The following is a 13,000-nucleotide window of genomic DNA, read 5'->3' as shown; positions in this document are numbered from 1 at the left end:
GAATTTTCGAATAATCGTTGTTATTATCAAGGTCGACTTTTATTATTGAAATTCGAAATTCGAAAAAAAAAAAAAAAAAAAATTTTTTTTTTTTTTTGAGTGAAATGTTGCATTGTCTCCCCTGATTCTAAGTACCGGTATAGTCAAATCGCTATAAGCATTTTAAGCAAGGTTTATGGAAAAATGAATGGCGGATGAAATCCCATGAAGAGGGAGAGGGGGTGACTTTGGCACCCCTTTGGCACTCAGACCTGAGCCTACTAAATATTTAATGAACCACAACCACTCATGATTGTCAAAACTGTTTTTTATTTTCGAAAATGTCAATGTAAAAAAAATTAAAAATGTAAAAAAAAAAAAAAAAATTTTTTTTTTTTTTTTTTTTACATTTTTATTTTCGAAATTCGAATTAAATTCGAATTTGGCCAGCGAATTTCGAATAGTGTTTTTGCTAGAAATGCCCATCCCTACTTTTAACATAATCCATTATTGCAGTCACTAAAGTTAGTGGTAATGATGACATGTTGCGTGTGTATGTGTGCGTGTGTGTGTGTGTACTTGTGTACTTGTGTGTGTGATGTGTACTTAATGTGTGTTTCTCCAGCACACCCTGGAGACGGCACTGCTCTCAGCCAGTCAGGAGATAGAGATAGGCTCTGATAACCCGGCTGCCATGCAGAGTGTCATCCAGCAGAGGGACGTACTGCAGAGTGGCCTGCTCAGCACCTGCAGAGAACTCTCCAGAGTCACCACTGTGAGACACACACACACACACACACTCTAGTTCTCTTTCTTCTGACAGTCTAGGGAAAGCAGAGCTGGTGTGCATGTTGATATGACAATGCGATTCACGTGTCTACATGCAGTTGTTTATATGTTGATGTGTTCCTCTGTCCCCCACCAGGAGTTGGAGCGGTCATGGCGTGAGTATGACAAGCTGGAAGGAGATGTGACTCTGGCCAAGAACAACCTGCTGGAGCAGCTAGAAGGCCTGGGAAGCCCTCAGGTAGGATCAGTCACAACACTAACGATGATGGTCTGTCTTTGCTTGAAGTACGGTACATAGAGTTTCAAAGTAAGCAGGAAATGCAGAAGAGATGACGATGAACATCCAGTCAACCTTTTATTTTCCGGCACGCATTTGGGAGGAATTTGAGTCAATTTGTTGGCTCTAATGCTTTAAAGCAGCTACGAGCAAGATTTTCGATTGTTATTAAACAGTCTAAATTTAACATCTTACCTCTAATAGTAGACGAGACCAACGCAGAGTAGTCTCGCTTGAAGGCCGAGTGAATCGGCCACTGTTGTCTTGATGATTAGTCTGTCTGCGGCCGGGGCAGATCAGGAAGTGAAATCAAACGGTTTTGCGGCAGCCACTTCGGCCATAACCACAAAATAACAAAATAACTTCCAAACAAACTGTTAGAATAAAACGAGAGATGTTCGCGAGAGCAGCAAGCCCCCTGCATGGCGTTCTCCGTGTTTATGGTCTGTTGCTAGGCAGAGCGAAACGGTTGAAGGCAGGCAGCTGCCGTAAACCGTTTAGTTTCACTTCCTGGTCTATCCGGCCCACCGGAAGACAGACACAGACTCTATAATCATCAAGAGAGCAATCTCCGATTCACACGGCTTTGGTCTCAGCTACTATTATAGGTAAGATGTGATGCATCAATATTGTAATTATACTGTTTAATAACAATCGAAAATCTTGCTCGTAGCTGCTTTAACTGTATTGCAGAGTCATTTTACAGTCATTCAACGCCCGTTCAACATGAGAGAAACGTTCTAAATTTGGTGGCGTCAGAGTCCAGGCTAATTCAGGCTGAGGAGGAAGTCAGAGGGCCAGCAGGGAGCCTGGGCAGCCTCAACCTGAGTGGCCTTCACACACAGACAAAGCCCTCATCAGTAATGATCAGGGGATAATGACCAGGCCTTTTGTCTCATTCTCTCTTTCTCTCTCTTGTTCTCCTGCGCTCCCTCTCTCTCTCTCTCTCTCCCTCTCCCTCTCTCTCTCTCCCTCTCCCTCTCTCTCTCCCTCTCCCTCTCTCTCTCCCTCTCTCCCTCTCTCTCCCTCTCCCTCCCTCTCTCTCTCTCTCTCTCTCTCTCTCTCTCCTCATCTCTCCTCTCTGCTGCCATGGCCCTAATGTCCTGCTCACACAGGAGCTTGTCCAGGTCCAGTCATGGACTGCACAGCTCAATAACCACACGACTCTCCCCTCTCTCACACTATCGCACTTTCTTCCGTCTTCCATTTTCTTCCCTCATCTTACCTTCTGCCTTTAGCTCACCCCTTTGCATCGTTTAGCCCTGGAGCTCAACATTTTCATGTTGAACAGCGCTCTGTGTGAGTTGAATTGTCGCTGTGCATCATGTCTTTTTTTATCTGTGCGCATCCAGACCGAGCCAGCAGCACGTTCACATAATGTCTTGTTTTTATCTGTGCACATCCAGACCGAGCCTCCCAGCCAGCAGCATGTTCACATCCAGAAGGAGCTGTGGAGGATCCAGGATGTGATGGAGGCCCTCAGTAAACACAAGGCCCAGAGGAACGCTGATGGTACCAGCCTCTATGGATCCATCTCCAACAACCACAAAAGCGAGGTGAGGCATCCCTCCCCAGACAGTACAGAAAACATAGATACTGTTGGACTGGTCATACACTTCTCTTGGCCCTGACGTGTTTTAAGTTGTTGTGATGGTGATCGCGTCGTGCTCGAGCTGTGGGCTCTGCACATGTGCAGTAATGTGTGCTGGTGTCTGAGTGGATGTGTCAAGTCACCTTGTAACAGGCCGTGAAGCTGTCCCCTGGCTAATCGGCCAGTTTGCCCAGCCCGCGAGCTGAGCTGAACCCTGTACCCAGATGGCTGTGGCCCTGAGCGGGCATGGTGGTGCCATGTGTCACCTTGCCTGCTGTGCTGTCCTGTCATGCCCTGTATGATCCCCCAGGAGGAGGACTCGGTACCCCCGCGGCCGCCCCTACCCCAGTCCTACGAGCCCAACCCCCCCGCAGTGCCCCCCCTGCCCTCCCTCGCTGGCGTGCGCCCTTCGACGCTCCACAGGCCGGAGGACAGGAAGGCCAATCAAAGGAATGGCACGCACAGCGTAAGCCTGTCGACCCCGCCGACCCCGCGGTCAACCTCGCCCTCAACTCTGTCATCACTCGCCATCGCCCCCTTGTGATCGTTTTCACTTTCATTTTGATGGACGGCTCATGTCTGTTGGATTGTTTTTGGTTGGATTATACCCCTACATTTAGTTGATTTTGCACGTCCTCCATCCTACTTTTTTTTCAACAGCCAGTTTGATGAAGCCTCATCCGCAAATTACTTTATTTTGTATTTCTTTTCTTTCTTTGCTCCTAAAGTTCCCGTTTTCTCTTTTTTGTGTGCTGAAATATCTTTGTTTTCCCTTCTTGTATGTTGGAAGGTATTGTTATTTTAGAGATTGATTCTGCCTCCTAGCTTTTGTTGTGGCCTGTTCCTGCGTACAAAGCCATGCTAGTTGAGTTTGACTGTGTTTGCTTGCTGCTTATTTTTTCCATTTCGCTGTATTGCTGTGTGATTTGAACTGACAGGTTGTGGAGAGTTCTAGTCCAAACTGCGATATCATCTATCTGTGTCGGTACCTCTAAAAATATCCAGTCTGTAAAAGTTTTTGTCAACCAAGGACAAGTTATTCCCTCCATGTGATCTTACAAAACACAAACAAAAGTAGAGCACGTCCACTCAGCGGTGCAGGTGCAGGACAACAGATGATCAGCAGTAGGTACAAAAAAGTCACATCTTTCAACAAATAAACTGGGAGTTAAGTCTACTACGCAGTGTGCGGACTCTGCGGAAATTGAATATCATGGAAAAGTTCGTTTTTTCCCATCATTCCTTTCAAAAAGTTAAACTTTCATAGATTATAGATTCATTACACACAAAGTAAAGTATTTCAAGTATTTATTCATTTAACTTTGCATAAGTTTGGCTTCCAGCTCATAAAAAACCCCAAAACAGTATTTAAAGAAATTAAATATCACATAAAACCAATCAAAAATCTGGAAAAAAAATTCAAAACAGAAATGGCGATCTTCTGAAAAGTTATGTTCATGCCTGCACTCAATACTTGGTCGGGAATCCTTTTGCTTTAATTACTGCCTTGATGCCCATGATATTTCCATGATATTCAAGTTTTTTGGAAAGGATCTGTATATATATATAGTTACAAAATAACCACTATTCAGGCTACCAGCTATTCGTTTTTTTATTAAAAATTTCACTTTTTTAAAATGCTGGATATCTCCGTTTGGAAGCGAACTCTTCAGTCTTAACTGTACAGCAAAGCCATACACTGCATGTGTGCTGATGTGGGTCTGTCTCTCCTGCAGGGCCCAGACTACAGGCTGTATAAGAGTGAACCAGAGCTCACCACCGTAGCTGAAGTGGATGAGAGCAATGGAGAGGACAGATCTGAACACACCTCTGAGAGAGATCCCTCCGGAAACAAAGGTACACTACATATACAATACTATACAGCTATCCTGGCACCAAGAAGCATTACGAAGACTACACCAAAGAATACTGAAAAACGACTTCATAACTGTCATTGTGTGTTTGGAGTTAATCAATAAATGCTGAGATATGCAACAGAGGCACCTCCTCTTGTAGCCCTTCTGGCTGGGTGCTCTGCTACAGTCAAAATGTCCCAACAAAGCCGTGGAAAGCATAGTGTAGCAGCACTAAAGAAATATGAAAAACAACGATATATTTAAGACAGTGTCTATAAGGCTGTCTATATGCACTAGGAGTTTGGTTTGATTTGATTAGATTTGTTGTATTCATGTGTCATGCACTTGACAGTGCACAGCCCACATGGGCTTACAAGACACAATACAAAATATACAGTACAACAAGCCAGCGTTAGAATGGTACATCCAATATTATATAACAGACTCCTGAACATCACTTTTATAAACAAAACGTTCCGCCTTTGCTCCCAGGCCTGGCAGACAAAATTTCCTATAAATAAGGTGCCTTTCTTAAAACACAACTCAAATTTTTCATAATCATCCAACAACAACAGAATCTACATAAATAGAGGACATTTTATTAAAGAGGAGTTTGTATACTAATGATGCCGTGATGCTTTAGGCATCTTGGGTATCAGAGGCAGATGAAACGTTATCTGTCAATATACTTTGGTTGTAGTTTAGTCTTGTGCAACACTAGTACACTTAACTCATTGAGTGCCAGCCACTTTTGGAGAACGGACGCTCCCAGTGCCAGAGTTTCAGAGCTTTTTTCAGTGATTTCTCGAGGCCCACAGAATATTGTGTGATATTACTATGTAAACAATGAACACGCAAAAAGAACGATGAGACTCTTTTCTATCATCAGCAAAAACAGGTTTATTGATATCATTTTCCGTTCTTTAGTTATCAGCCGGAGAAGATAGCTTGATTTAACAAAAAAGAGCAGTTTTTTTCTAGAAGCTGAGATAATGGCCCTTTTGTGAAATTAAACATTTCAAACACATCACTGACTCTGAAGCTAATTTTCTGATGTAGTCACACCTCAAAAATAATTTCCTTCAATAAAACAGTGAAGGCCAGGGAATTTTGTTTGGCAGAATAATATTTTTAGCTGCAACCAGCAGCGCTGGCCCCTGCGTGCGCTGCTGGTTGCAGCTTCTTGCTGGTCTTTGCTGCTGGTGGGCATCGGATATTCTGGCTTGCGTTTGCCAACCCTGTCCTGCTGCCTGGGTCTGTCTGGGTCAGTGTTGTGTGCTGCTCTGCGTGCCCCCCCCCCCCTTCCCCGCCCCACCCCGCCTCAACTGCACACTCCTCCTGTATGGGAGGTGGCTCTCTGCTGAGTTTGCTCTGTCTGCACTGTGAAGGGTGCGCGTCGGCGACATCCAGCTTTTTCCGCGTGTGTTTGTCACCGGCTACTACTGTATACTTCCAGTTGAGAATAATAACGGCTGATCATGCGAATGGGCTGTGCAGCGGACATGGAGGAGCTCAATTGTGGGAGCAGATTGGCTGCTGCCTGCTGCAGGCACATCTAACGTTAAAACACTTCATGCATATCGATGCATACGGATGCGATGCGATTTCCGTTTCCCCAACGACTTATTCTCTGTTTTTCTCTGCCTTTCTGTTAACCTGGAGAGCACTGTCGCCACCTAAGGGTTCTGTAAAATAGGTTATAGACCTCCAATAGCTATAATATTTGTACAGGAGAGGCAGAAGGCTTTGATCGACGCCCCACCGTCAAAAAACGCAATTGACGAACATGTCCGTCCTTGGCACTCTACGTTACTATTTGAAATGACGAACATGTCCGTCCATGGCACTCAATGAGTTAACAGTATCTGTCATAAAACAGATGTTTTGCTTACCTGTACTGTGCTGTAGTAGAAAAACATGGCACACTGACCTCTTGTCCCTCTTGCCTGCCCAGGGATGTCCTACCCAGTGGGAATCGTCCCTCCCAGGACCAAGTCCCCGATGGCTGACTCCTCCTCCATAGCTTCATACGTGACCCTGAGGAAGGGCAGGAAGCCTGACCCCAGGACGGTGAGTACCAGCTGTCAGTGCTCACTGCTCTGCTGTCCACCTCGGCCCAATAGTCACCGCAAATCATTCCTAGCATTTATGTTAACCTTTTGGAGAATCAGACGGACTGTTTTTGCCACATCATATAATCGTCACGAGTTGTCAATGACAGACCGTGCAGACTTCAAAATAGGCTAAACATTGTGGTAATCACCGTCCTAAGTGGCAAACACCCACCTATCACTTAACTCCACGCAGGTAAAAACAAATGTTGCTCGAATACTTTACAAAACAAACACTTTGGAACTCCAGCCTGTTCCGCTGTGCCCTGCGTGCCGTCTTGTTACTGCCACTGATCGTTAGGAGTCCCATGTGGGCAGCAGTGAAGTGGCCACAGCTTGAGTGCCTGCAGTGCCTGAAGCGTCCACTCCACCCTTTAAAGGTCTGTTCTGTTGATCATCAGGCTGTCTGTTGAGAGCTGACATGTGGCAGTGGCAGCCACTCATACTGTGGCCCAGCCGGTGACTCATTCTCTCCCGAAAAAGGCTGCAGTGGAATAAACTCCAAAGCCTGATTTATACACGAGTTTCCAGCCCCAACAGACATTCACCACTTTAATCTACTAACCGTGTTATTAAGGCACCACACTGTAGGGTGGTTCCTTAATACAGGCAAACATGTGCGTGCACACAGTCCTCCCTGCCTGCAGGCTGTGCTCTGCTTTAGCCACATAGCCTGTGATGGTTAAGAGATAGTGTTACATGCTTATAGAGGTGGGCTTAGGCCCTAGGATACTAGCCTCCTGCCTTTGCTCAGCTTCTGGACAGGAGCCAGATCTGCCAGCCCCTCCAGCATGGCACACACCTCCAGCATGGCACAGACTGGACAGTCACTCCAGCATGGCACAGACCAGACAGACAGTCACTCCAGCATGGCACAGACCAGACAGACAGTCACTCCAGCATGGCACAGACCAGACAGACAGTCACTCCAGCATGGCACAGACCAGACAGTCACTCCAGCATGGCACAGACCAGACAGTCACTCCAGCATGGCACAGACCAGACAGTCACTCCAGCATGGCACAGACCAGACAGTCACTCCAGCATGGCACAGACCAGACAGTCACTCCAGCATGGCACAGACCAGACAGTCACTCCAGCATGGCACAGACCAGACAGTCACTCCAGCATGGCACAGACCAGACAGTCACTCCAGCATGGCACAGACCTCCAGCATGACACAGACCAGGCAGACAGTCACTCCAGCATGACACAGACCAGGCAAACAGTCACTCCAGCATGGCACAGACCAGGCAGACAGTCACTCCAGCATGGCACAGACCAGACAGACAGTCACTCCAGCATGGCACAGACCAGACAGACAGTCACTCAAGCATGGCACAGACCGGAGAGTGAACAACTTCTCCCCAGTTGAGTTCACATCATCAGCCTCTCCTTCTCGGGCATTAACAGGCCCCTTGGTCTCTCTGGGTAGTGATTTGCCAAACAAGGATTTCCCATTTCCGACACACCCATTGTGTCGGAAATGGGTTCATTCCACGAAGCCTCTGATAACACAGAGCACATATATGACATCTGCTGGACAAATAAATGTAGTGCACCCAGGACCGTTCTGGGATAGTTACTTCTGCCACGGAGTTGGCTGGGCCAGGTTGGTAGGGCGCAGCAGATGCCTGCCTGGCTGTCTTACTCACCACACAGAGTGGGCAGAAAAAGTGACCGCTCGTATTGCCACGTGTACTGTACATACATGCACTTTTGAAATGGTTACCAACACCAGAGTAGGTATCACGTCGGTGTCAGAGACGTAACATCACCATCTCTGGGTGCACCCATGTGTGCCAGCAACAGCGTGTGAATGCACAGCAGTCAGCTTATTTCTGTGTGCGTGTGTGCATTTTGGTTCCGAGAGAGTGAACCTTAGATCTAACCATGCGTGTGTGTGTGTCTGTGTGTGTGTGTGTGTGTGTGTGTGTGTGTCCCTCTGTGCTCTGCATGTGTGCATATGGTCGTCCTCTCCGGCTAACAGGAGCGTCCACGCAGTGCGCTGGATCAGCAGCTGTCTGCCGCGGAGAGCAGCCGGCCCAGGATGAGCGTGGAGGAGCAGCTGGAGAGGATCCGCCGCCACCAGCAGGGGGCGCTCAGGGAGAAGAAGAAAGGCCTCAGTGTCCCGGGCAGCCAGGAGAACACGCCCTCTCGCAGCCCCTCGTTCACCAAAGAGAAGCCCCTCCGCAGCATGCAGGTAATGACACAGACAGCTCACCATGTTGACACTAGTCTAAAGAGCATGCTGCAGGTTGAAGGTTATAATCCATTTACATTTTGGGAATTGACTGCGTGCGTGCGTGCGTGTGTTTCTGTCTGGTGTGTTCTATAGTCCCAAATGAGGCGCAGAGATGAGGTGATGAGCTTTGACATCCTGGAGCTGGAGGCGTCTCTGAGGCAGCAGGAGGTGGTGAGGGAGCAGGAGACGCCCGCTGAGGAGATTGCTCGTCTCAAAGAAGCTTCGCAGACGGAACACTTCAACATGGACCGAGAGGTAGGTGCACAGCAGCTTGCCTTTGGGTGCTTTCTCACCGGGGACCCGGGAGCGGAACCGAGCGCACTCGTCCCCAAATTGACCCCAAGGTGCGGTTCGTTTCACGAGTGTGAACGTTGCGTTCCGTGCCCGGGCGCAGAACAGCGTCACGTGACAGGGTCCACTTGAAAAGGTGGTCTGGGGGAACGCTTTGGCGAGCCCGGGGACGGAAGACTATTTGCGAATGTGAACGCCAACCGTACCGAACCACATAAACAACACGCGGGTGAGGATACACTCCAGGCGTAGTTGATACACACTATTGATGCACAGTGCCACACCCCTGGGTACCTATCTCACTTATTAGGCACATCTATGGGAAAGGTTGTGCTGGATGTCTCACCCACGCAGCAGAGAGGTAGCTGAAGTGCTGGCTGGGTTGTTGACTCCGAGCAGCACAGAAGAGTCACATCAATGTGTTTCTCATTTGATAATGCAGGTCGATTTTGCAAAGGCACGCTTCTCCCCTCGGAGATTAGCCAGATAAAGAGCCTTTACATGTTTCTGTGCACCACCTTGCCTTTGACAGGCCACTTCTCTCTTTCTCCGTAGCTCTCTGTGCCCGAGAAAGTGCTGATTCCTGAGCGTTACGTGGAGTCAGACCCAGAGGAGGCACTGAGTCCTGAGCAGGAGGCTGACAAGCTGAGGAAAGTGGACCGCATCAAAGCCCTCATAGCCAAAAACAGGTAAATAAACACACCACCAGGGGGCTGTCTGCACATACAGATAACAGGTAAACAAACACACCTCCAGTAGCCTGTACTACGAAGCTAGTTTAATGCCTTATCCGAGTAAGTTTGAGTTTAAACCTGGTTTAGCCGTACTACAAAGCAAGTTAACTTTCAATCACCATGGCAACTGACGCTGCAAAGCTAACCTGGTCCCGACCAGGTTAGCTTCAGAGGATAAGATCAAAATCCATGACAGACCCATATAATCGGCTCTCTGGAGTCACTCACCATTCATATAAGATCGCCATGTGAAAAATAGATTGCAGTCAACTGAGAATAGAATAAGAAAAACATTCGTGGCTCTGTAGGCTACATAATTAAATTAAGCCTACTTACCACTTTATGTCTTAACAGCTCAACGATGCGTGGAGAAATATGATCACTATTAATCACCGCAGCGCATATCGTGAACGAAGCCTCAAATGGAGTGAGGGTGATATTCTCCTACATGCCAGAAAAGCCTATACATATAATATAGATATGGGATAAATATGGGATAGCCCCAATACTAAATATTCAGGCTTCTTGCATGTTTCAGCTGGAACTGTGTCCTGTAGGCTGTATGCCAATATATGAGCAAAAATAGGCTAGTTTTTATCAATGAAAAGTATGCCCGCATCGTCTCAATTCAGTCCAGCAGTTTTCTCTTTTATATTAGGATATCATTATTATAGCCTATATATGAATTATTCGATCAGTGCAACTACACACATAATGAGTGATAGAGATCATTATTCATTGAGCATGCGTTTCTAAATCTATGGTCTAAATAGGCTTACAGATTGTGGAAATGTATAGACTGAGATTACATTTGTTGCTGCTGTATCAATGTATGCAGCTGTATCAGACAGAAATCGCTGATCAAAGTAGCCTAAATCAAATGACTGATGTGAATACAAGCTGCTGCTTTAGACAGCCCTTCAGCAGACTATCCAACGCGGATTTTCATTCTGACATTAAATCGCGGATACATTAAATATCCGCTAAAACTCTGATCATGCACTGCGCTTTCATGGAACGAGGAAATGGGTGTGGGCGTGGATCAACTCAGCTGTTCATAATGTGATTGGCTGGCGCACCTCTTTCGCGTGGACGCGCGCCTGTGCACGAGCGAAAAACGTGCGCGTGCACAGGCAGATCCCAGGTCCACTTACCTAGTAAAAAACCAGCGTCGTAGTATCAGTTAACTAGATAGCTTTGATCCTGTTCAGTCAAACCAGATCAAAGGGACTTATCGCGGATCTGTTAAACTAGTTTCGTAGTACAGGGCTCAGGGCCTGTCTGCACATACAGAGAACAGGTAAACAAACACACCACCAGGGCCTGTCTGCACATACAGAGAACATGTAAACAAACACACCACCAGGGCCTGTCTGCACATACAGAGAACAGGTAAACAAACACACCTCCAGGGCCTGTCTGCACATACAGAGAACATGTAAACAAACACACCACCAGGGCCTGTCTGCACATACAGAGAACAGGTAAACAAACACACCACCAGGGCCTGTCTGCACATACAGAGAACAGGTAAACAAACACACCTCCAGGGCCTGTCTGCACATACAGAGAACATGTAAACAAACACACCACCAGGGCCTGTCTGCACATACAGAGAACAGGTAAACAAACACACCTCCAGGGCCTGTCTGCACATACAGAGAACATGTAAACAAACACACCACCAGGGCCTGTCTGCACATACAGAGAACAGGTAAACAAACACACCACCAGGGCCTGTCTGCACATACAGAGAACAGGTAAACAAACACACCACCAGGGCCTGTCTGCACATACAGAGAACATGTAAACAAACACACCACCAGGGCCTGTCTGCACATACAGAGAACATGTAAACAAACACACCACCAGGGCCTGTCTGCACATACAGAGAACATGTAAACAAACACACCACCAGGGCCTGTCTGCACATACAGAGAACAGGTAAACAAACACACCACCAGGGCCTGTCTGCACATACAGAGAACAGGTAAACAAACACACCACCGGGGCCTGTCTGCACATACAGAGAACATGTAAACAAACACACCACCAGGGCCTGTCTGCACATACAGAGAACAGGTAAACAAACACACCACCAGGGCCTGTCTGCACATACAGAGAACAGGTAAACAAACACACCTCCAGGGCCTGTCTGCACATACAGAGAACATGTAAACAAACACACCACCAGGGCCTGTCTGCACATACAGAGAACAGGTAAACAAACACACCACCAGGGCCTGTCTGCACATACAGAGAACAGGTAAACAAACATACCACCAGGGCCTGTCTGCACATGCAGAGAACAGGTAAACAAACACCTCCAGGGCCTGTTTGCACATACAGAGAACAGGTAAACAAACACACCTCCAGGGCCTGTCTGCGCATACAGAGAACAGGTAAACAAACACACCACCAGGGCCTGTCTGCACATACAGAGAACAGGTAAACAGACACACCTCCAGGGCCTGTCTGCGCATGCAGAGAACAGGTAAACAAACACACCACCAGGGCCTGTCTGCACATACAGAGAACAGGTAAACAAACACACCACCAGGGCCTGTCTGCACATGCAGAGAACAGGTAAACAAACACACCTCCAGGGCCTCTCTGCACATACAGAGAACAGGTAAACAAACATACCACCAGGGCCTGTCTGCACATGCAGAGAACAGGTAAACAAACACACCACCAGGGCCTGTCTGCACATGCAGAGAACAGGTAAACAAACACACCTCCAGGGCCTGTCTGCACATACAGAGAACAGGTAAACAAACACACCACCAGGGCCTGTCTGCACATACAGAGAACAGGTAAACAAACACACCACCAGGGCCTGTCTGCACATACACAGACTGCTTGGCTTCCTTATCACAGGCACCGTCAGCCCCCAATTTGAAGGATGCCTCTGTGACAGGGCATTCTTTGCAGGTGGGCAGTGTTGATATTTCCCAGTGGACAGCATGCAGGACATGTCGTAGCAGGACATCACCAGAGACAGCATGCAGGACATGTCGTAGCAGGACATCACCAGAGACAGCATGCAGGACATGTCGTAGCAGGACATCACCAGAGACAGCATGCAGGACATGTCGTAGCAGGACATCACCAGAGACAGCATGCA

At 47.5% G+C, this 13,000-nt stretch overlaps 1 protein-coding gene across 1 annotated transcript; it reads left to right on the top strand.

Annotated features, from left to right (window-relative positions):
• Positions 1 to 604: 604 nt before the first annotated feature.
• LOC310772188 (pleckstrin homology domain-containing family A member 5-like) lies at positions 605 to 9,828 on the top strand (the record flags this gene model as incomplete). Its single annotated transcript, XM_083664624.1, has 9 exons — positions 605 to 754; positions 905 to 1,006; positions 2,452 to 2,601; positions 2,947 to 3,102; positions 4,373 to 4,493; positions 6,447 to 6,562; positions 8,594 to 8,806; positions 8,942 to 9,103; positions 9,695 to 9,828. Coding segments are annotated over 9 exons (1,304 nt in total), but the record flags the coding sequence as incomplete, so codon positions are not given.
• Between the last annotated feature and the right edge of the window lie 3,172 nt (positions 9,829 to 13,000).

The sequence above is a fragment of the Poromitra crassiceps genome (assembly GCF_964638095.1).
Source record: "Poromitra crassiceps genome assembly, contig: HAP1_SCAFFOLD_2233, whole genome shotgun sequence".
NCBI lineage: Eukaryota > Metazoa > Chordata > Actinopteri > Beryciformes > Melamphaidae > Poromitra > Poromitra crassiceps.
The sequence above is the reverse complement of the archived record's forward strand: the minus strand, read 5'-3'. Positions and strand labels throughout refer to the sequence as shown.